We start from the raw sequence: 20,613 nt of genomic DNA, 5'->3' as shown, positions 1-20,613 counted from the left end.
ACAAGTACCATATGACTTCACTTATATACGGAATCTAAAAACCAAAGTAAATGAACAAACAAAACAGAAACAAACTCATAGGTACAGGGAGAAAATTGATCGATGACAGATGGGAGGGGGTTGGAGGATGAATGAAAAGGGTGAAGGGATTAAGAAGTACAAATTGCCATTTATAAAAGCAGTCACAGGGACGTAATGTACAGGACAGGGAACACAGCCAATAATATTGGGGTAATTATATGTGCTGTCAGGTGGGTGCCAGATTGAACAGGGTGATCATGTTGTAAGGTATATCACTATGTTGTATACCTGAGAATAGTATAATATATGTCAACAGTAATAGGGAAAAAATGTTAAAGAACAATGAAGAATCTCAGGCCTCTCCCAAGACCCACTGATCAGAAGGTGCGTTTCAACAAAGCCCAGGGGGTTCTTTGTGCTCGCTGCCATCGGAACAGCTTGGGCCCAGCTCCCCCCTGTCGGGATCTGGCTGACGCATCCCTGAGGCATCATTAGAGCATTTACCTCTGTCCCCTGTTTTTCCCGTCAGCTGGGAGATGGGTGCAAAGGTGCAATTAGATTCCGATTTGGTTTTGGCGAGATTGTTTGCCAGATGGTGGTGTTTGTGGTGGTTCTACTGTGAAGATCAGGAGGGCTGGGGAAAGGGGCGGGTGAGGATGCTGGATTTGGGAGAGTGAATATCCTTGGGAGAGAAATGGAAATGGCGATCATGGTCAGGGACAGGATGACCTAGATGACAGGTTATCCCGGTGAAGCTGAAGGATGTTGTCCAGGCTGGGTCAGAGGCAGTGCAGCCCAAGGGCAACTTCAGGGCCACTGTGGAGCCTACAGTGCCCTTTTCCTCACCCTGCCCTGCTCTTCTTTGCCAGGTGGAACCCAACACAAAGCTCTTTCCTGCTGTCTTTGTCCTGCCCACCCACCAGAACGTCATCCAGTTTGAGCTGGGGAAGCAGAAGGTCAGAGTGCAGTGATGGGACAGGCCAGGGTGGGAGGTGTGGGAAGTCAGGCTGGAGGAGTAGGGAGGGGGCAATCCAGGCGTTCCCCGGAAGCGGGTGGCAGGACAGAGGGCTGGGAGTCCTGACCTGTGCACCATGCCCCCAGAACATCATGCCGCTGTCTGCTGCCATGTTCCTGAGCGAGCGCAAGAACCCGGCCCCGCAGTGCCCACCGAGGCTGGAGGTGCAGATGCTGATGCCTATCTCGTGGAGCCGCATGCCCAACCACTTCCTGCAGGTGGAGACGCGGCGAGCTGGCGAGCGACTGGGCTGGGCCGTGCAGTGCCAGGAGCCGCTGACCATGATGGCTCTGCACATTCCTGAGGAGAACCGGTCAGGGCCAGCCCATCTGCACCATGGGGGAGAGGGGAATGTGGGGGTATTGCAGGCAAACCACCTGGGTGTGGGTGTAACTCAATGACCCCCACCACTACCCTAGGACTCCAGCCAATGCTCCAGAAGGCCCCAGACCTACCTTACTGTCCCCAGATAACACCCTAAGGGGCCTTAGATCCACCCATCTCAGGGAACTCCAGACCCACCTCGGGATCCTAGGCCCTTTTCAGTGGACCATGGACCCGCCTCATGGGACTCCAGACCCATCTTAGGGAGCCCAGACCCCCATCAAAGAGCCCACACAACACCCCAGTTTGGAGGATCTGGGCATTACTCAGAGTGGCATGGACCACACCCAAGGTGTTTCAGTCACAGCCAGAAGGACTTTAGATGTATCCATGGAGTTCTTCAAATGCATTCCAGGGGACCCATCTGGGTGGACGTTGTGTTCACATAAATGGCAGGAGTGCTCTTAAGGACTCTGAACATGGCCAGGAATCCCAGATTCACCCCACAAGGCTGCCAACATACTTCTTCTTTCCTTTATTCGTTCATTTGACAAATAACTTTGAGCTCCTCCTATGTGACTGGCGGTGTTCCAGGCTCGAGACACTCAGCCCTTGTGAACAAACATTCCAGTAATGCTCATGTATAACTCAGTGGGCTTGCACCCATCCTGGGGGGCAGACACATTCATTTATTCAGTCAACAAATATTTATTGAACACTTACTATGTGCTAGGTCCTGTTTAGGTTCTGGAAACATAGAAAGAAAACAAAACAAAATCCAAAACAGGCAGAAACGTCCCTCCCTGGTGGTATTTACATTGTAGTAGTGCTGAGACATAGTCAGGGTACTCGGACCTGCCAGAGGCAGGGGTTCAGGCCTAACCCAGGATCCCAGATACATTTAGGGTGGCCAGATCTTCTCCATGGAGTCACAGATGCCTCAGAGTGCCAGACACTGCCAGTGGGCCCTCCGACCTTTAGGGGCTTCCAGAATCATTAAGACACTCCTCAAACTGGCTGCATACAACTCACAGATCCTTGACCCAGGGCCTCACTGGGATTCTCTCCTGGGGTCACCCAAACTGGCCTATGCACCTCTCTGCCTCTCTGATCCCTGTCTCTGTCTCCCATCTCTTCTTCCTGCTGTGTCCCTGTCTGTGGCTCATCTCCGCCACAGGTGCATGGACATCTTGGAGCTGTCCGAGCGCCTGGAACTGCAGCGCTTCCACTCCCACACCCTTCGCCTCTACCGCGCTGTGTGCGCCTTGGGCAACAACCGCGTGGCGCATGCTCTGTGCAGTCACATGGACCAGGCGCAGCTGCTGCACGCTCTGGAGGATGCGCACCTCCCCGGACCCCTGCGTGCTGGCTACTATGATCTCCTCATCAGCATCCACCTGGAAAGCGCCTGCCGCAGCCGCCGCTCCATGCTGTCTGAGTACATCGTGCCCCTCACGACTGAGACCCGTACCATCACCCTCTTCCCACCTGGAAAAAGCAAGGATAATGGTCCCCGCCGCCATGGCCTGCCTGGCGTTGGCATCACCACTTCGCTGCGGCCTCCACACCATTTCTCACCCCCCTGTTTCGTGGCTGCCCTGCCCAGTACTGGGATGGCAGAAGCCCCTGCCCGCCTCAGCCCCAGCATCCCTCTGGAGGCGCTACGGGACAAAGCGCTGCGGATGCTGGGCGAGGCAGTGCGAGATGGCGGGCAGCACGCACGGGACCCCGTCGGTGGTTCGGTGGAGTTCCAGTTTGTGCCTGTGCTCAAGCTTGTGTCCACCCTGCTGGTAATGGCTTCTTCCTGCTTCCCTCTGTCCCACTCTTCCGCAGTCCAAATAATCTGTGTATATGTACATCAACCACCCTTCCATTTATGGATCCAACCACCCATTCATCTCTCCGTGTTACATCCTCCACCTTTCAGTTTACCCCTCCCTCTTCTACTCATCCTTCACGGACTTTCCCTTCCATTCATGCATCTAATTTATATATGTATTAATCTCTTCTTCTTTCCATTCAGCCATCCAAGGAACCATCATTCACCCATCCATGTATTTATTCTTCCATTCTCCAACCACGTATTCATCCAGCTTTCAATGTAGTTTTCCATTCAGACTTTCACTCACTCATACATCAGTTCACCCACCATTCCATCTATTCATCTATCTTCCTACCCACTTATTTATTAATCAGTCTTTCCTTTCATACATTCAATCATCATTTTATTTCCTCCTGTGCACCCATACATCCATATGTACATCCAGTCACCATCCACAGATCCATCCATTCTTCATCTTCCACCTACCTGTTCATCCATACATGCATCTCTCTACCCATATGTATTTTCCACCCATCCTCCTACCTACAAACCCATCCAACCACCTCCACCCATTCATCCACTCACCCATCCACCCAGTCTCCATCTTCTGTTCATCCTCTGTTTCATTCGCTTAACCATCTAATGATTCACTCATATACCTACCTACCAATCCATCCAATTTTTACACACAAATTTATCCATTCATCCCACCCCACTGCATGACTATCTACCCATTTATCTATTTACTCTTCCACTCATTTACTTGCTTATGTATCTATCAAACCATCCATTCACTTGCCCACCTATGTGTACATCATTTGTCCTCTCTCATCCATCCACTGACCATCTCTTCCTCCACCTTTACCTTTGCCTCTCCATCCCTCATCCACTCATCCATTTTTCTCCTCTGGAAGCCCTTACTATTCCATCTATTAATTCAGCCACCCAGTTCTCCCCCCCCATTCATCCATGTTTCTCTTTCTCAATTCTTCTTCCCTTTTGTCTATTTACTCTTCTTCCATCTGTTAGTGTCTCCATTATGCTGACTGAGAATGGGCATATGCTGGAAGCTCTAATGGCCTCCATCAGGTACAGGGTGTGTCCTGTTCCAGAGGCACATGTGCTCAAGCTTGGGAGACTAGACACTTACTTATGAAGAGAAAGATGCTCATGTTTTGCTGTCATGGTCTGGACCATGTGGGTAGGACAGGGGATATGGATCTGGGGGATTCTTAAGGAGGGTGAATGTCAGGGCAGAGGAATTCCATTCCTGCTTGTAGGAGGAACCATATAGCCAAATGCAGGAATGAGCCTGCCATGTTCAGGAAAAGTAGGTCCGGGGAGTAATGCTGGGACTTGATTATGGAGGCTCTGCAGGCCACAGTGAAAGACCCAGGATTTGTCCTGTAGGTGATGGGCGTCTTTCGAGATGAGGATGTGAAACAGATATTGAAGATGATTGAGCCTGAGGTATTCACTGAGGAAGAAGAGGAAGATGAGGAGGAGAAAGAGGAGGATGAAGAAGAAGATGAGGAAGAGAAGGAGGAAGACGAGGAGGAAGAGGCACTGGAGAAGGAAGATGAGGAAAAAGAGGAAGAGGAGACAGCAGAAGGGGAAAAAGAAGAAGATTTGGAGGAGGGGCTTCTCCAGATGAAGTTGCCAGAATCTGTGAAATTACAGGTGGGCTGGTTCTTCTCATTTCTGAACCCCTATTCATCTGGGGTGGGAGACACAGTGATGAGGCATGAGTCAGGATTTGTTCTGAGGCAGTGGGAGCTATGGAAGTGCATAAGGAAGTGGAGTGCTGCTGGCTTGGAAGGATCTCTCTGGTTTCCAAATGGGAAATGCATTGGAGAAATGAGACCATGAAGAAGTCTGGCCTAGGGATCCAGGCAGGAGATGATGGTAGCTGGACAAGGTCAGAGCTGCTGAGAAGGGGGAGAAAGCAAGAAAAGTTTCAAGGAGGTCTTGATGGTCTTACCACCATCCCTCCTATTGCATGATTGTTCTCCCACAGATGTGCCACCTACTGGAGTATTTCTGTGACCAAGAGCTGCAGCACCGTGTGGAGTCCTTGGTAGCCTTTGCAGAGCGCTATGTGGACAAGCTCCAGGCGAACCAGCGGGACCGCTACAGCCTCCTCATGAAAGCCTTCACCATGTCTGCAGCTGAGACTGCCCGACGTACTCGAGAGTTCCGCTCCCCACCCCAGGAGCAGGTCCTTTGACCCCTGACCCTGATTGGCCTTACTGTCTAAACCCCAAGCTCAGCCCCTCCCCCACTCTGATCACTAATGGTACTTGACCTCTAAACCTGTGCTTGCTCTCTGACACTATTGAAATACTTATGCTTATCTCTTACTCTCCTACCTATCTGAATTAACTTGACCTCCGAGTCATCCAGAATGACCCTGACCCCTTTCAAACCTCTAGTCTCCCAGGTATTCTCCATTAACTCACAATTTGGCTCATGACCTTAGACAGGGACTCACAATTGGATCTTTGATCCTTTACCGCAGTGTTCCTGCTCTGGGGTCTCTGACCCTCATTCTAACCTTTGACCTTCTCCTAGATCAATATGCTAGTACACTTCAAAGATGGTGAAGAAGAGGAAGATTGTCCTCTCCCTGAAGAGATTCGCCTGAATTTGCTTGAATTTCATGAAGACCTGCTGGCACACTGTGGTAAGGAAGGGCTCAGAGAACCCTCCTTCCAAACTTTCTCTTGAGACCTCTCCCGAGTTTTCCCTAACATTTCCTGATTTTGAACATCTGTAGTATTGGTGCTATGTAACTGTTGCTTGGTTGGTTGGTTGAATAAATGAGTGAATAAATAGATGTTTTTGTGAACAGATAGGTGATGAGTGGAATGATATAAATGGGTATTTGGGTGGATATGTATATGGATGGATGGCTATAGGCAAAAGGATGAGAGTGGAGAAATGGCTGGCTGGAGGGATGGGTGGATGACTGCCATTGTTGTTGAGGAGAATTCAGCTGACAATCTTACTGAGATCCCCCTATGATGTGTTGTTTTTCTCTGGCTGGCTTTCAAAATTTTCTCTTTGCCTTTGCCTTTAAACAATTTGAATATGATGCATCTAGGTATAGAGCTATTTGAATTTGTTCTACTTGAAGTTAAATGTCTTGGATATGCAGATTAATGTTTTTCATCAAATTTGGGATTTTTGGTCATATTTCTTCAAATATTTTTTTCTGCTCTTTCCTCTTCTCTTCTTTTGGGATTCTTATTATAGGTATGCTGGATGGTGTCCTACAGGTCTCTGAGACTCTGCTAGTTTTTCTTCCTTACATTTCTGTTTTTCAGACTACATAATCCCTATTGTCCTGCATTCAAGTTCACTGATTCTCCTACCAGGTCAAATATGTGGTCGTACCTCCCCAGTGATTTTTTAAAGATTTTATTTATTTATTTTCAGAGAGAGGGGAAGGGAGGAAGAAAGAGAGGGAGAGACACGTCAGTCATTTGCCTCTCACATGCCTCCCCCCCACACACACACACAACTGGGGACGTGGTCTGCAACCCAGGCATTTGCCCTGACAGGGAATTGAACCAGCCACCTTTTCATTCACAGGCTGAGGCTCAATCCACTGAGCCATACCAGCCAGGGCTCCAGTGACTTTTTAAAATTCTTATTGTACTTTTCAACTCCCAAATTTCTGTATAGTTATTTTTTATATCACCTACCTCATTATTAATATTTGCTATTTGATGAGTCACTATCATCATACTTCTATTTAATGCTTCAAACATGGTTTTCTTTAGTTCTTTGAACAAATTTACAGTAGCTGATTTAACAGACAACTATTTCACCCAGGCCAGATAGCCCAGTTGGTTAGAGCATTGCTCTCATATACCAAGGTTGTGGGTTTGATTCCCAGTCAGAGCTTGTACAAGAATCAGCCAATGGGTCCATGAGTAGGTGGATCAACAAATCGATGTTTCTCTATCTCCCTCCCTTTCTCTCTCTGAAATCAATAAATAAAAAAATTTAAATAAGTAAAATTCTACAAAATAAAAAATAAGGAAAGACTATTACAAATAAAGAATGAATAAATGAAAGATATACAATTAAAGAAATAAATGAAAAAAACCGTGAATGCACACACGAGTGAATGTACAGGGGAAGGGATGAAAAAGTGAATGATGAAGCAGACAAACAAGCAAGCAGGTGAGTGACACTCCCTCCTGCTTGACCACCTCCAGGAATTCAGCTGGTGGGGGAGGAGGAGGAACCAGAGGAAGAGGTCACCCTGGGCAGCCGTCTGATGAGCCTGTTGGAGAAAGTGCGGCTGGTCAAGAAGAAGGAAGAGAAACCTGAGGAGGAGCTGCCTGCTGAGGAGAGTAAACCTCGTAAGGGCAGGGCCACTAGGGAGGGGGACAGATGGAATTGAGGCTTGTGTTTTCAGAGGTGGATAGTGAACTGCTTGTAATAGTGCTCTGGTGTTCTCAAGTGATTCCATTTTTTTCCTCTTGAAATTTGTAGGGGCCCTTATGGAAGGGGTATTAGAGTAAAGAAAACACAGAGGCTCTTGGGGCAATAGAAAAAATCTGCTTAAATCCAAGCACTCCCGGGAGGTGGAGCAGGGCAGTTAGTAACTGAGAAGCCACTGGAAAGAGGGGCCCCTTCTGCATTGTTTGGGCTCGAAGCTCTGGCCAGGCAGAGTGTCTGACCCTCGGGTTTCTTTTCCAGAGTCGCTGCAGGAGCTGGTGTCCCACACGGTGGTGCAGTGGGCCCAAGAGGACTTTGTGCAGAGCCCCGAGCTGGTGCGGGCCATGTTCAGCCTCTTGCACCGGCAGTACGACGGGCTCGGGGAGCTGCTACGTGCCCTGCCCCGTGCGTACACCATCTCGCCATCTTCCATGGAGGACACCATGAGCCTGCTCGAGTGCCTCGGCCAGATCCGCTCGCTGCTCATTGTGCAGATGGGTCCCCAGGAGGAGAACCTCATGATCCAGAGCATTGGGTGAGGCGCCGTCCCCTCCTTGACTTTGCATATCCCAGAGGAAAGGAGGGAAGCCTTCCTGGCTCCAGCTTGTCCCCTGGGTCACGTCCTCTGGGTACAGTGATATCTTCTTCCTCCACCTGTGTTTCATCCTTGGGGTGATATATTTCTTCTGGCAGCTAACTTGATCCCCCAAATACTGTCCTCTACCCTGACCTCTCCACCCACCCCCAGGGTAACACCTCCTACTGATCTGTGACTCTTGGCACAAAGTTCACCCTGTTTGAGCTTCAATTTCCTCGTCTCCTGCCTTCTTCATCGAATTCCTGCGCAGCTTTAGTGAGCTCTTGGCTGTAGTCATGACAATAACAATAATAGTATTGAGCACTCACTAAGTGTCAAGTGCCTCATTTTCTCATTCAGCAAACATTTATTGAACACCTACTGTATGTCAAGACCTTTCTAGGCACTTGGGGATACAATGGGCAACATGATAAAGGTCTCCTACCTAGGGGAGTCTACCTGGTGATGGCCCCCTCAAGGGTCTAGGGTCTAGGGGCTCTCTCTGGACTTGGACCCCACCAAAGCATTCCACCTGTCCACAGAAACATCATGAACAACAAAGTTTTCTACCAGCACCCGAACCTGATGCGGGCACTGGGCATGCATGAGACAGTCATGGAGGTCATGGTGAATGTTCTTGGGGGTGGCGAATCCAAGGTAAGTGTCCTGTATGGGCCTGGGAGCTCCAGAGGCAGGGGCTGTGGAGGGCAGGCACTGACCACTGACCCGCCCTGCTCACCCCAGGAGATCCGCTTCCCTAAGATGGTGACAAGCTGCTGCCGCTTCCTCTGCTACTTCTGCCGTATTAGCCGTCAGAACCAGCGCTCCATGTTTGACCACCTGAGCTACCTGCTGGAGAACAGCGGAATTGGCCTGGGTGAGAATCCCGGAGCCTGGTGCTGCCCCCGGGAGCCCACTCCTGGCAGTCCATCCAGGCCCGCCTCACTCTCCACTGGCTGGCTCACTCATTCATTCAGCAGATACTCACCCTCAACCTGCCCTTGATCTGACCCTGTAATGGGTGGTGCTGGAGGCACCCAGACAGCCCTGGGCCTGGCCCTCACAGGGCTCATAGTGTGACAGGGAAGACAGACTCCTCCAAGACAGCAGCAGCCCAGAGTGGTCAGGCCTGGGATGGGGGAGGACAGGCCAGAAGAGGCACCTGGCCCAGATTGGAAAAGGGTGGTCAGGGAGGGCTTCCCAGAGGAGGTAGGATAAGCAGAAAGACAGGTAGCTAGGCACCTCCAGAGAGCATTCTCACCACCTGTCACCCCGCAGGCATGCAGGGCTCCACGCCCCTGGATGTGGCAGCTGCCTCCGTCATCGACAACAACGAGCTGGCCTTGGCGTTGCAGGAGCAGGACCTGGAGAAGGTGTGGAGCCGGGGGGCCTGGGATCTGCGGGCACCTGCTGATTCAGGACCCATTCTGAGCGGCCGTTCTGGATGGTTCAGGACCGAATCAGAAGGGGAATAAGTTTCAGGGGAAGAACAGGATCCAGTCGCTCACTGATGAGCTGAGGGCAAATCCACGCTCCCCACTCCCCAGCTGTGCGGCCTTGGCACATTTCTTGGCCCTCTGTGCTCCTACTTCTGTGTGTGGTGCTGAAGGGCACAGGCTCCGGAGTTCAGCAACTTAGATTTGACTCTCCCCACTCCCTTGCTCTAGCCTTGGACAAATGCCTTTAATTCTCCAGGCCTCTGACTCCTAGTCTACAGAATGAATATAATAATTAAAGCAACGTTGTAGAGTTGTTCAGAGGATTAAATAAGTTAGTCTGTAAAAGCACTTACAAAACAGTAAGTACTAGCCTTTACCCACTATTATAGTGTTATTTACTTAACAAATATTTATTTATGGGACAGGTCCCAACTATGTGTCAGGACCTGTCCAGGGCATCAGGGGTATGTCAGTGATAGTGACAGTCACAACTCCTTTCTGGTTGGATGTTCTAGTTGGGAGAATGGATAATAAACAAGATAAATAAGTAGAATATATGGTTTATTAGCTGGTGACCAGTGTTAGGAAAAACGTGAGCGAGAGAGAAATATCAAATGTCAGAAGGGTGTTCAAGTTCAGACAAGAGTGGTCAGATACAGACTCTCTGAGAAAGTGACACTCAGGTAAAGCTCTGAAGGAGGTGAGGGGCCACGTAGACATCGGAGGGAAGGTTGTTCTGTTAGAGTGGGTGGGAGACTCACTGCTCACGCCGCCGGTCCCTGCGGACACCTGGGCCGTCCCTCACAGGGGGAAGGCATTCCAGGTAGGGGAACAGCCAGTGCGAAGGTCATGAGGCAAGAGTGAACCTTAAGAGTGAACCTTATGAGTTTGAAGAACAGCAAAGAGGCCGCTGGAGCAGAGGGAGCAAGGAGTGCGTGGAGGGAGGTGAGGGCAGGAGGCAAAGCGGGCAGGTTGTGTGAGGGCCGTGTGGGAGACAGTGCGGGTTCTGGCTTTTACCCTGAGAGGAGCACAGACTGGGGAGAGTAGGGAGTCCCGGGCAGAGGCTGCGCCTGTGGCAGGTGGGAGATGAGTGTGGATGATGGATGAGTCATCTTTTGCTGAGGGTTCCAGAGGTAATTAGCATGTGGAGTGCCAGGGATTGGCAGGGCCCTGAGCCTTGGGGAGGGAGGTAGTGTGGGTCTGGCCTCTGGCTGAGTCCTCCTCTGCCCCTAGGTGGTGTCCTACCTGGCTGGCTGTGGCCTCCAGAGCTGCCCCATGCTTCTGGCCAAAGGGTACCCAGACATCGGCTGGAACCCCTGTGGCGGTGAGCGCTACCTGGACTTCCTGCGCTTCGCTGTCTTCGTCAACGGTGAGGCAGATGCTGGCAGCGGTGGGGTGGGAGGCCGGGGTCACTGGCCAAAGCCTCCCTCGGGTGGCCCGCATCTTGTACCACAGGCCTGGCCCGAGCAAGAGGCAGGGTCTGGGCGTGAACCCTTGAGGTACTGGGTCCAAGGCTGCCTGGGGAGGGACCCTGGGCTCACAAGGTCTCCTGACCCCACCGGAGCCGCTAGGTGAGAGCGTAGAGGAGAATGCCAACGTGGTGGTCCGGCTGCTCATCCGCAAGCCGGAGTGCTTCGGGCCAGCCCTGCGGGGTGAGGGAGGCTCGGGACTGCTGGCTGCCATCGAAGAGGCCATCCGTATCTCTGAGGACCCCGCGAGGGACGGCCCAGGTGTCCGCAGGGACCGGCGGCGTGAGCAGTGAGTCTCCCACCCACTCTAACAGAACAACCTTCCCTCCGGTGTCCCGTGCTGCCCCCTCTACACCGTCCATCCTTCCCTGCAGCTTTGGGGAGGAGCACCCAGAGGAAAACCGGGTACACCTGGGACACGCCATCATGTCCTTCTATGCTGCCTTGATTGATCTGCTTGGACGCTGCGCACCAGAGATGCATGTGAGGACTGAGGAACGAGGGTGGAGGCCAACCCTAAACCTCTTCATTCAGGCATTCGAGAACATTGATCCTGGGTTAGGCAGTGCTGGGGACAGACAGTGACCAAAACAGCCCCTGGTCCCACTCTCCCAGAGCTCCCTGCCTGTCCATTGCGGCAGCGGGTGGGCGGGAACCAGGCATGAGGGGAGGGGTGGTTAAGGCTGCAGTGGAGATGCACAGGCAGGGGTTGGGGCTGTGTGGATCCCAGGGTTAGCCCCGCGAGACGGAGTTCTGCTCTACCTGCCAGTGGGTCAGGGAGGGATAGAATGCTGCATGGGTTTCCCAGTGACGTGCCTGTCTCCCCCATGCAGCTAATCCAAGCAGGCAAGGGCGAGGCCCTGCGGATCCGTGCCATCCTGCGCTCCCTCGTGCCCCTGGATGACCTCGTGGGCATCATCAGCCTCCCCCTGCAGATCCCCACCCTGGGCAAAGGTTTGAGGTGGCAGGACTCGGCAAGGGAGAGATGACGGAGAGGGTGGGTCTGCAAGGGGTCCCTGACTCCCTGTGTCCTGGCCTACAGATGGGGCTTTGGTGCAGCCAAAGATGTCAGCGTCCTTTGTGCCAGACCACAAGGCGTCCATGGTGCTCTTCCTGGACCGTGTGTACGGCATTGAGAACCAGGACTTCTTGTTGCATGTGCTGGATGTGGGATTCTTGCCTGATATGAGGGCAGCTGCCTCGCTGGACACGGTGAGCAGCTTGGCCACCCTCCCAACCTCCAGAGAGGAAATAGGTGTTCTGAAATTGTGTATGTGTCCTGATCTTCCCTCCCCCACCACCAAGAGAGAAAACAAAAACCGAGAAAAGCTCTGAGTTCTGGGAAAGGGGAGGTGGAAATCTCCAGCACCTCAGGTGGAGATGATAAGAAATAATCATTCTCAGTGATGGCTCAGCACCACGGAGACATAAAGACCTGGGCACCACACCAAGACTAAATACAGAAGGTGACCCGGCCAAGTAAGATGAGGCTGACAACTGACTGCTGGTTTGGCGGGATGGAGGCCACAGGTGACCTTGACAGGCAGGTTCAGTAAGGTGATGGCCCAAAGCCTTACTGGAGAGCGTTTAAGGAGCCTGGGAGGCGAGGTATGGATGGGGGACAGTGAGTGTTAACAGTCTTCATACAAGCTGGTGACAAAGGAGGCACAGGAATGGCAGTGATGGGCTGCAGGGCTGACCTTGGCCAAAAGCAGGATCTTCATAAGATGAGAGAAGTGATGGTCGGCCATTAACTGAGAAAAAGGAACACATCTGAATCTCTAACCATCAGCTGATGAGAAACACGGGGCAGAGGAACAAGTTCACTGCCACCACCAGGAAGCAACCCACCCAAAGACAAAATGTGGGAAATTCCACTGGACCGATGACCTGGTTTCTTCAGCAAATAAATATACATTAAAAGTGGGGAGGAAAGGGACAGTTACAGGCGAAAAGACCTCAGCTAAATATATGTAGTATGTTAACCTTCCTACGGCCCTGACCCAAATAGTCACAGCTAAATGCAGAGCGACTCTTGAGACAATCGGAGAAAGCGTGGATATTAAGACACTAATCTTGTGAGGTCAGGGCAGCATGGAATGTTAAATAGAAGTACGTGTCGAATGGAGATACATATCTAAGCGTCTTTGGGCAAAATGGTGTATGGCTGGGGTTGCATGAAACTATCACAGGAAAAAGGTGGGTTTAGAGAAGAGGGACCTGCAGGAGGTGGAAACTGCAGAGCGGTCTAACCTGGGCTATGGAGGATCATTAATTGGGCTCTCCACTTTTGTGTGTGTTTGATAGTTTGCTTAGTCGGGAACAATAAGGGAGTAGAAACCAGGGGAGCGCGTTTGAGGGAAAGATCAAAAGCTTGGGTCATTTGCTCAGAGTTGTCCAGCTCAGGTGCCAGGGCAACCCCAGGAGCCAGCAGAGGACCTGATGTCCCCACTCTGCGCCCCAGGCCACTTTCAGCACCACGGAGATGGCGCTGGCGCTGAACCGCTACCTGTGCCTGGCAGTGATGCCGCTCATCACCAAGTGTGCGCCACTCTTTGCGGGAACTGAGCACCGCGCCATCATGGTGGACTCCATGCTTCACACGGTGTACCGCCTGTCCCGCGGCCGCTCGCTCACGAAAGCGCAGCGCGACGTCATCGAGGACTGCCTCATGTCTCTCTGCAGGTGCGGAAGGATCGGGGGTGGCGCTGGGGCCCCGGGGAGGGGGCATTAGCTGGCCTCGAGGCGAGAGCCCATCGTTGTCTTTGCAGGTACATCCGCCCGTCCATGCTACAGCACCTGCTGCGGCGCCTGGTGTTCGACGTTCCCATTCTTAATGAGTTCGCCAAGATGCCACTCAAGGTTAGGGCAGGCTTTTTAGTGCTCTTATTTCTGTGCCCCGCCCATCCGCTTACTCCGCCCTGGGGCTCATTTGTATCCGTATCCCCCAGGCCAGTTAAACTGCAAATATGAGGCCATTCTTTAGCGTTCTCATTTGCATACTAGGATTCCCAGGATATTCACTTTGCATCATTGGTGCCTCTAACACTCTCTAATTAGCATTTCATTTGCCTAACAGTGAGCCAGCCCACATATAAATTAACTATATTTGTATGGGCACACCACTTTTCCTAATTAGCATGCTTATTCTCATGCCCAGACCACCAGCCTTCTACTATTCAAATGAGTACATTTATTTGCATAAACAGTACCACAACTATTCTGAATATTTGCACACTGTCTCTATTACTTTTTTATTTGCATGCTAATTTCCATAAGGAGATACCTCCAACTCAGATATCTTGACTATTTTGCATAATACATTTAAATCAGCCCCTGTTTCAAATTTGCATATTAAATGTGGAGGCTCTCTTCCTAATTACCATATATCTGTATGAGGTGCTGCTTATGTTTCTACTCATCATGATAATTTACATAAGAGCAAAGCACTACATCCATATGCCCATTTACTCACAACCTATTTGTGAATTAATATTAGCATGCTTATTTGTGTAAAGCAACACCAGACAAATCTAGCTCTGGTTTAAGGCCCACCGTGACTCTTAATTAGGATGCTAAATTTGCATAATAAACTGTCTAGTATCACTCCTCAATAAGCATATCATTCTCCATTAGCATGTATTTGCATAATCCATACTCCTTCATACCAGCCCAGGGCTGGGAGCCCTGGGCCTTCCAGGACTTTCTTTTGCCTGCCAACCACTTCTGCCCCCCTCATTTGCATGTCCCCCTCTTGCTCCCACCAGCTCCTCACCAACCACTATGAGCGCTGTTGGAAGTACTACTGCCTGCCCACAGGCTGGGCCAACTTCGGCATCACCTCAGAGGAGGAGCTACACCTCACAAGGAAACTCTTCTGGGGCATCTTTGATTCACTGGCCCACAAGGTCTGGGCACCCAGGGACCCTGAAAGGAACCCGTTTGAAGGGTTTGAGGGCCAAAGATGAAATTCAGAATGAAATCCCCAAATGTGGGACTCAGGGAGGGAGGCGGCTGTGCAGGTTTGGATCAGAGAGAACCTGTGAGTTGGATCTCCGATTTGGGTGTCATGGAAGAGGGGATGGGCCTCTCATCCGGGCACTTGGAGAGGGTAACGTAGGATAGTTTGAGGGGCCAGACGGGGCTGAGGTTTGGGTGTCAGAAGAGGGACCACAATCCATGTTTGTGGGCTCAGGGAGGAGAGTGGCTGACGGGTGGGGTGACTTTGAGGTCCTGGGGCTCCAGGAGCAGCAGGCTCAGCCAGGCCTGCAGTGACGCCCCGTCCCATGCATCCCCAGAAGTACGACGTGGAGCTGTATCGAATAGCAATGCCTTGTCTGTGTGCCATCGCGGGGGCCCTGCCCCCCGACTACGTGGATGCCTCGTACTCGTCCAAGGCTGAGAAAAAGGCTACGGTGGACGCTGAAGGCAACTTTGACCCTCGGCCTGTGGAGACCCTCAAGTGAGGCCTGGGGGCGGAAGAGGGTGGGACCTGGGGTAGGGGGAGAAGGAGAAGGTGACTGTTAGAGATGGAAGGAGGGGCCAGTCCCCAACATCCACTGACCCTACCCACCCCAATAGCGTGATCATCCCAGAGAAGCTGGACTCCTTCATTAACAAGTTCGCAGAGTACACACATGAGAAGTGGGCCTTCGACAAGGTGGGCATCGGGGGCCCGCCCCTCCCCAGGAGCCCCTCCCCCAGCCAGCCTTCCTCAAAACCCCAGCTTTTCCTCAGAGAGACCCTTAACTCTTCCTGAGACCCACAGCCTCCTCTGAATCCCTCATCCCTCCAGGGTTCCCTCTGTCTGTCCCCAAAGCTGCCGTCTACCCTTCATCCTGCCCCCACCCTCAGCTCTGCAGCCACACCGCCTCCACCTGTTCCCTTTTCATCTCCAGATCCAGAACAACTGGTCCTATGGGGAGAACGTAGATGAGGAACTGAAGACCCATCCCATGCTGAGGCCCTATAAGACCTTCTCAGAGAAGGTGACCAAGCCTCGGGGAGCAGTGTTGGGAGTCCAGAACAAAACCTCCGAATTTGGAGGTTCAGGGAGGAGCGGGTCTGCTTCGTGGGCTTGGATCTAGCCGGACACCCCTCCACGAACTGTGCCTTTCCTTGAACTTGGTTGCATCCCCTAGACCCAGGACTCCGAGTGTTCCTCCTGAAGGGTCCATCCGGGTTTGAGTCCTTGGCCATACTTAACTTCTCTGACTCTTGTGCATAAGATGAGACAACGAGAGTTTGTTGGGGAGGCTCTGTTAAAGGACAGGGAACAGACCTGGGTTCAAATTCGACCCAACCGCTTCCTTGCCACATGCTGGGAGACTTCCCCTTTTTAGGACACTGGAAGCCAGGGAGGCTGAGCCGGGGTCTCATACCTCCACCCGCTTCTCACCCGATTCCCACTCTGCTCCCTCTTGTCAACCCCAGGACAAGGAGATTTACCGCTGGCCCATCAAGGAGTCCCTGAAGGCCATGATTGCCTGGGAATGGACCATAGAGAAGGCCAGGGAGGGCGAGGAGGAGAAGACCGAGAAGAAAAAAACACGGAAGATCTCCCAAAGTGCCCAGGTGGAGGCGAGACCGGGGTGGGGACAGGGTCCTGAGGGGCTGGTGAGCGGCCGGAATAAGGGATGGGAACAGGAGAGGGCGGGGCCAGGCAGGGGGTGGGGTCAGGCGAAGGAGGAAGGCCAGAAGAGGGGGGCAAGAGAAGGCCCAGAGACTGGGGGAAGGAGAAAGGGTGAGTCTGAAGAGCCGCCAGGGGCAGAGGGGAGAGGAGGGGACGGCTGAGGCAGGGCCCTAAGGAGAAGGCGCAGAGAAGGGGTCCAGGGCCAAGTGAGGGGGGTAGATGGGGTTGGGGCCTGGGGTCCTGCTCACCCATCAAGCCCGCCATCTCTCTTGTCCTCCCAGACCTATGATCCGAGAGAAGGCTACAACCCCCAGCCCCCCGATCTCAGCGGAGTCACCCTGTCCCGGGAGCTGCAGGTGAGACCCCAGATCCTGTATTTGGGAGCACGGAGGTTTCTGCTGGGGTAGGGGAGGACGTCCTCTGAATCTCAGCCTTGACTCTCCGCATCCGCTCCCAGGCCATGGCAGAACAGCTGGCGGAGAATTACCACAACACCTGGGGGCGGAAGAAGAAGCAGGAGCTGGAGGCCAAGGGTGAGGCTGCCCATCAGACCCCACACAGACCACCCTTCTCCGTGGCCTCCTAGTCATAGGCTGTGGACTCAAAAGGGCCTGTGTTGGAGTCGTGTGGCTTTTACCTTCACCAATTGTTTTTACCCCCTTAAACCTTTGTTTTTGCGTTTGTACAGTGGGGATAATAACATTTAGTACTGCAGGGTTGTGGCGAGGCTGTGATGAGCATCCGAAAGCAACGTTTTGCTTATTCTTCCCTCTGTCTTTATTCCTATAATTATACAAGCCTTCAACTGCAGGAACCACTTCAGTGGGAGTGGCCTGGGTCCCTCCCAGCCCCCTGATTTCTGGTCTTTTGCTGCCCCAGGTGGTGGGACCCATCCCCTGCTGGTCCCCTACGACACGCTCACGGCCAAGGAGAAGGCACGAGATCGAGAGAAGGCCCAGGAGCTGCTGAAGTTTCTGCAGATGAACGGCTATGCGGTCACCAGGTAGGTGGGCTGGGAGCCAGACCAGGGAGCAGCTGGGAACTGGGGCAGAAGGCACAGGACAGCAGCTGGAAGAACTGAGGCCAGGGTAGGGGAGGCAGGGAGAAGCCTAAAAGGAGGAAGCTCTCAGGGTGGGGACTGGAGAGTCGGGGTGGAACCAGAGTGAGGAAAAGGTTCAGAGTATGGGGCCTGGGAAAAAGGGGCAGGCCCCATCTAGGAAGGAGCTTGGAACTCCAGGGACCTGGGGTGAGTCAGAAGCTGGGCCTTCAGGAGCAGAGTCAGATCTAGAGAAGAATGGGAAGCAGGGCGTTTGGCATCTGGGCTGACGCTCTCCTCCACCCCTCCACGCAGAGGCCTTAAGGATATGGAGCTGGATACATCTTCCATTGAGAAACGGTTCGCCTTTGGCTTCCTACAGCAGTTGCTGCGCTGGATGGACATTTCCCAGGAGTTTATCGCCCACCTGGGTATGGAGAAGTCCCTCCCCGATGCCTACCCTATCTGAGACCCAGGTCACACAGGTCTCCTTCCTCCCTCATCTGATTACTGTTCCAGACAGTGTTCTGGGTGTTGAGAATAAGTGGCGAGCAAGACAGACAAAGATCCCTCTCCTGGATTCAGACAATTAATGTCAGAAATAACGAAATCACTTCACGCGTTAGAAAGTGGTTAGTGTTATAGAAAAAAAGAATACGCTAGAGCCAGCTAAGGAGTGTGGGAAGGGGAATATTCTGGGAAGACCTTGAAGGTGCCTGGGAGGGGGCCGTGTGGACATCCGGGGAGAGTGTTCCAGGTAGCGGAACAGCAGTGTAAAGGCTCTGAGAGGTTCTTGCTGTGGGTACCCGGCCGTGTGGCTGCAGCAGAGTGACCAAGGGGGAGAGTGAGAGGAACGGGGTCAGAGGGGAGACGGGGGCGGCTCGTGGACTGGTTTCTTAAATGTATTTAGAGCTCACATTTATTTCAAAGTTTAATATTATAATTGTTCGGGGTCTTTAATAGAAGTTTGGTGATGGTTTTGGATGAGAAATATGCCATAGGAACTTAACTCTTGTTTATATCAATTAGCCTGTAGTCAAATCGGTTTCCTTATACTCGGACATTGTTTCATTTCAAGTCGCGGTTTCCAAGAACCTACAGAGACGCTAAGTGAGAACTTACTGTGCTCAGGCCTCCAAGGTGGGAGGAGACGGTGCAAAGACGTTTCTCACAGTGCCGAGACATAGCAAGCGTGCAATCATTGGAGTCATCACTATTATTTTAATAGTATTAATTATTGCTACCACCATTACTATTATGTTTGAAATTGATTTCCATTTTAAAGTGAACAGTGTTGATTTCTTGCTTCATCTGGTTCATCAATCACTTATTCCAAATTCACTGTGCCAGGTATTGATGTTCAGGTAGAAAAAGGCTTGTGATAGGAGAGGAATGGGATGTTTCATGACCTTACCCCACCCCAGTTTGTCCTCCTCCCCACCTCTCAGCCTCAGGAAGGGTTTGATCAAGGAGTTAAGACAGCAGTTCGGTTGGAGAGAGAGGTTTAGCTCAAAGCCAACAAAGTGACTTCCTGTCAAGAATTTATCTCCTACCCTGGCTGGTGTGGCTCAGTAGATTGAGCATCGGCCCGTGAACCAAAGGGTCACCAGTTTGGTTTCCCATCAGGGCACATGCCTGGGTTGCGGGACAGGTCTCCAGTTAGGAGGGTGCAAGAAGTAACCAACAGATGTTTCTCTCCCTCCCTTCTCTACTCTCTAAAAAAATAAATAAATAAAATCTTTTTAAAATATTAAAAAGGTAAAAAAACAAATGATCTCCCATCATATCCTAACTCTGCCCCATCAGAATACCCTGACTTCCCCAGCTTTGAACTCACCATGACCCATATTTGCTCTCCCCACACCACCAGAGGCTGTGGTCAGCAGTGGACGAGTAGAAAAGTCCCCACACGAACAGGAGATTAAATTCTTTGCCAAGGTGAGAGGTGGGCTCAGTAGCTGGGGACTGGGTGGGCTCTTCCCCCCCTTTACTCAATCACACTCATCTCTCACCCTCCACCTCAGATCCTGCTCCCTTTGATCAACCAGTACTTTACCAACCACTGCCTGTACTTCCTGTCCACACCAGCCAAAGTGCTGGGCAGTGGTGGCCATGCCTCCAATAAAGAGAAGGAAATGATCACCAGGTAGGCTGTCCTGTGACCTCTGACCCAGTCCCCTGACCTCACCGTAAGGTCCAAATTCTGGACCTTATACTTCCACCTTGGACCTTAGGGGCTCTGTCCTGGGTGCTGGGCAGTGACCAACCCTACCTGCAGGAGCAATTAAAGGGCTAGGGTGACCAACTGTCCCGGTGCGTCTGGGACTTTCAGGCAAACCGGGATGAATCGTTCGCCCTGTCAGAAAGGCAGACCAGCCTCCCCAACCACCAACGGGACAGTTATTGCCTTGCCTTTCAAGCTTACTCATCTCTCTGCCGCTCCCCACCCCTCTTGTCTCCTTCCCTTCCTTCCCCGTCATCCTGCCTCCTCCCCGCTCCGTCTGCTGTCTCTGCCTGTTTCTTCCTCCTCTAATTGTGTCGCCACTGCCCTTGTCCCCTTGGAGTCCTCACGTCCTGTGTCCCCTCCCCGTCCTTCTCTTTCTTTCTCTATCATCAGCCTCTTCTGCAAGCTTGCTGCTCTTGTCCGTCACCGAGTCTCTCTCTTTGGTAAGTAACTGCTCCTGAGCCCTTCTTCTCTCTCTTCTCCTCACTACCAACTGCACCCCGAAGAACCATGGCCCAGGTTCGTGCCTTGACTTGAATAACCTTTACTGTGTTCTTCCCCTGGACCAGACGTGGCCTGGGTCGGCCTGAGGACAGGGCTGT

The 20,613-nt window shown here is 52.1% G+C and overlaps 1 protein-coding gene across 6 annotated transcripts in view; it reads left to right on the top strand.

Moving 5' to 3' along the window:
- The window catches only part of RYR1 (ryanodine receptor 1), a 117,536-nt gene that overhangs the window by 38,561 nt on the left and 58,362 nt on the right, over positions 1 to 20,613 (top strand). For all 6 annotated transcript variants that reach the window (XM_053667517.1, XM_053667516.1, XM_053667518.1 and 3 more), the window contains 30 exons: positions 891 to 977; positions 1,123 to 1,349; positions 2,538 to 3,150; positions 4,593 to 4,862; positions 5,200 to 5,400; positions 5,754 to 5,865; positions 7,409 to 7,555; positions 7,896 to 8,169; positions 8,754 to 8,868; positions 8,956 to 9,088; positions 9,490 to 9,584; positions 10,884 to 11,019; positions 11,222 to 11,408; positions 11,494 to 11,602; positions 11,953 to 12,073; positions 12,162 to 12,331; positions 13,584 to 13,804; positions 13,891 to 13,981; positions 14,887 to 15,027; positions 15,418 to 15,581; positions 15,701 to 15,779; positions 16,018 to 16,107; positions 16,553 to 16,693; positions 17,033 to 17,107; positions 17,209 to 17,284; positions 17,631 to 17,754; positions 18,103 to 18,218; positions 19,658 to 19,725; positions 19,812 to 19,933; positions 20,405 to 20,454. In XM_053667517.1, the coding sequence (XP_053523492.1) occupies positions 891 to 977; positions 1,123 to 1,349; positions 2,538 to 3,150; positions 4,593 to 4,862; positions 5,200 to 5,400; positions 5,754 to 5,865; positions 7,409 to 7,555; positions 7,896 to 8,169; positions 8,754 to 8,868; positions 8,956 to 9,088; positions 9,490 to 9,584; positions 10,884 to 11,019; positions 11,222 to 11,408; positions 11,494 to 11,602; positions 11,953 to 12,073; positions 12,162 to 12,331; positions 13,584 to 13,804; positions 13,891 to 13,981; positions 14,887 to 15,027; positions 15,418 to 15,581; positions 15,701 to 15,779; positions 16,018 to 16,107; positions 16,553 to 16,693; positions 17,033 to 17,107; positions 17,209 to 17,284; positions 17,631 to 17,754; positions 18,103 to 18,218; positions 19,658 to 19,725; positions 19,812 to 19,933; positions 20,405 to 20,454 (4,555 nt within the window). The remainder of the gene's footprint in view (positions 1 to 890; positions 978 to 1,122; positions 1,350 to 2,537; positions 3,151 to 4,592; positions 4,863 to 5,199; positions 5,401 to 5,753; positions 5,866 to 7,408; positions 7,556 to 7,895; positions 8,170 to 8,753; positions 8,869 to 8,955; positions 9,089 to 9,489; positions 9,585 to 10,883; positions 11,020 to 11,221; positions 11,409 to 11,493; positions 11,603 to 11,952; positions 12,074 to 12,161; positions 12,332 to 13,583; positions 13,805 to 13,890; positions 13,982 to 14,886; positions 15,028 to 15,417; positions 15,582 to 15,700; positions 15,780 to 16,017; positions 16,108 to 16,552; positions 16,694 to 17,032; positions 17,108 to 17,208; positions 17,285 to 17,630; positions 17,755 to 18,102; positions 18,219 to 19,657; positions 19,726 to 19,811; positions 19,934 to 20,404; positions 20,455 to 20,613) is intronic.

Source organism: Artibeus jamaicensis, unplaced genomic scaffold (assembly GCF_021234435.1).
Source record: "Artibeus jamaicensis isolate MK-2021 breed Jamaican fruit bat unplaced genomic scaffold, CSHL_Jam_final contig_47, whole genome shotgun sequence".
Classification (NCBI taxonomy): Eukaryota; Metazoa; Chordata; class Mammalia; order Chiroptera; family Phyllostomidae; genus Artibeus; species Artibeus jamaicensis.
The sequence above is the reverse complement of the archived record's forward strand: the minus strand, read 5'-3'. Positions and strand labels throughout refer to the sequence as shown.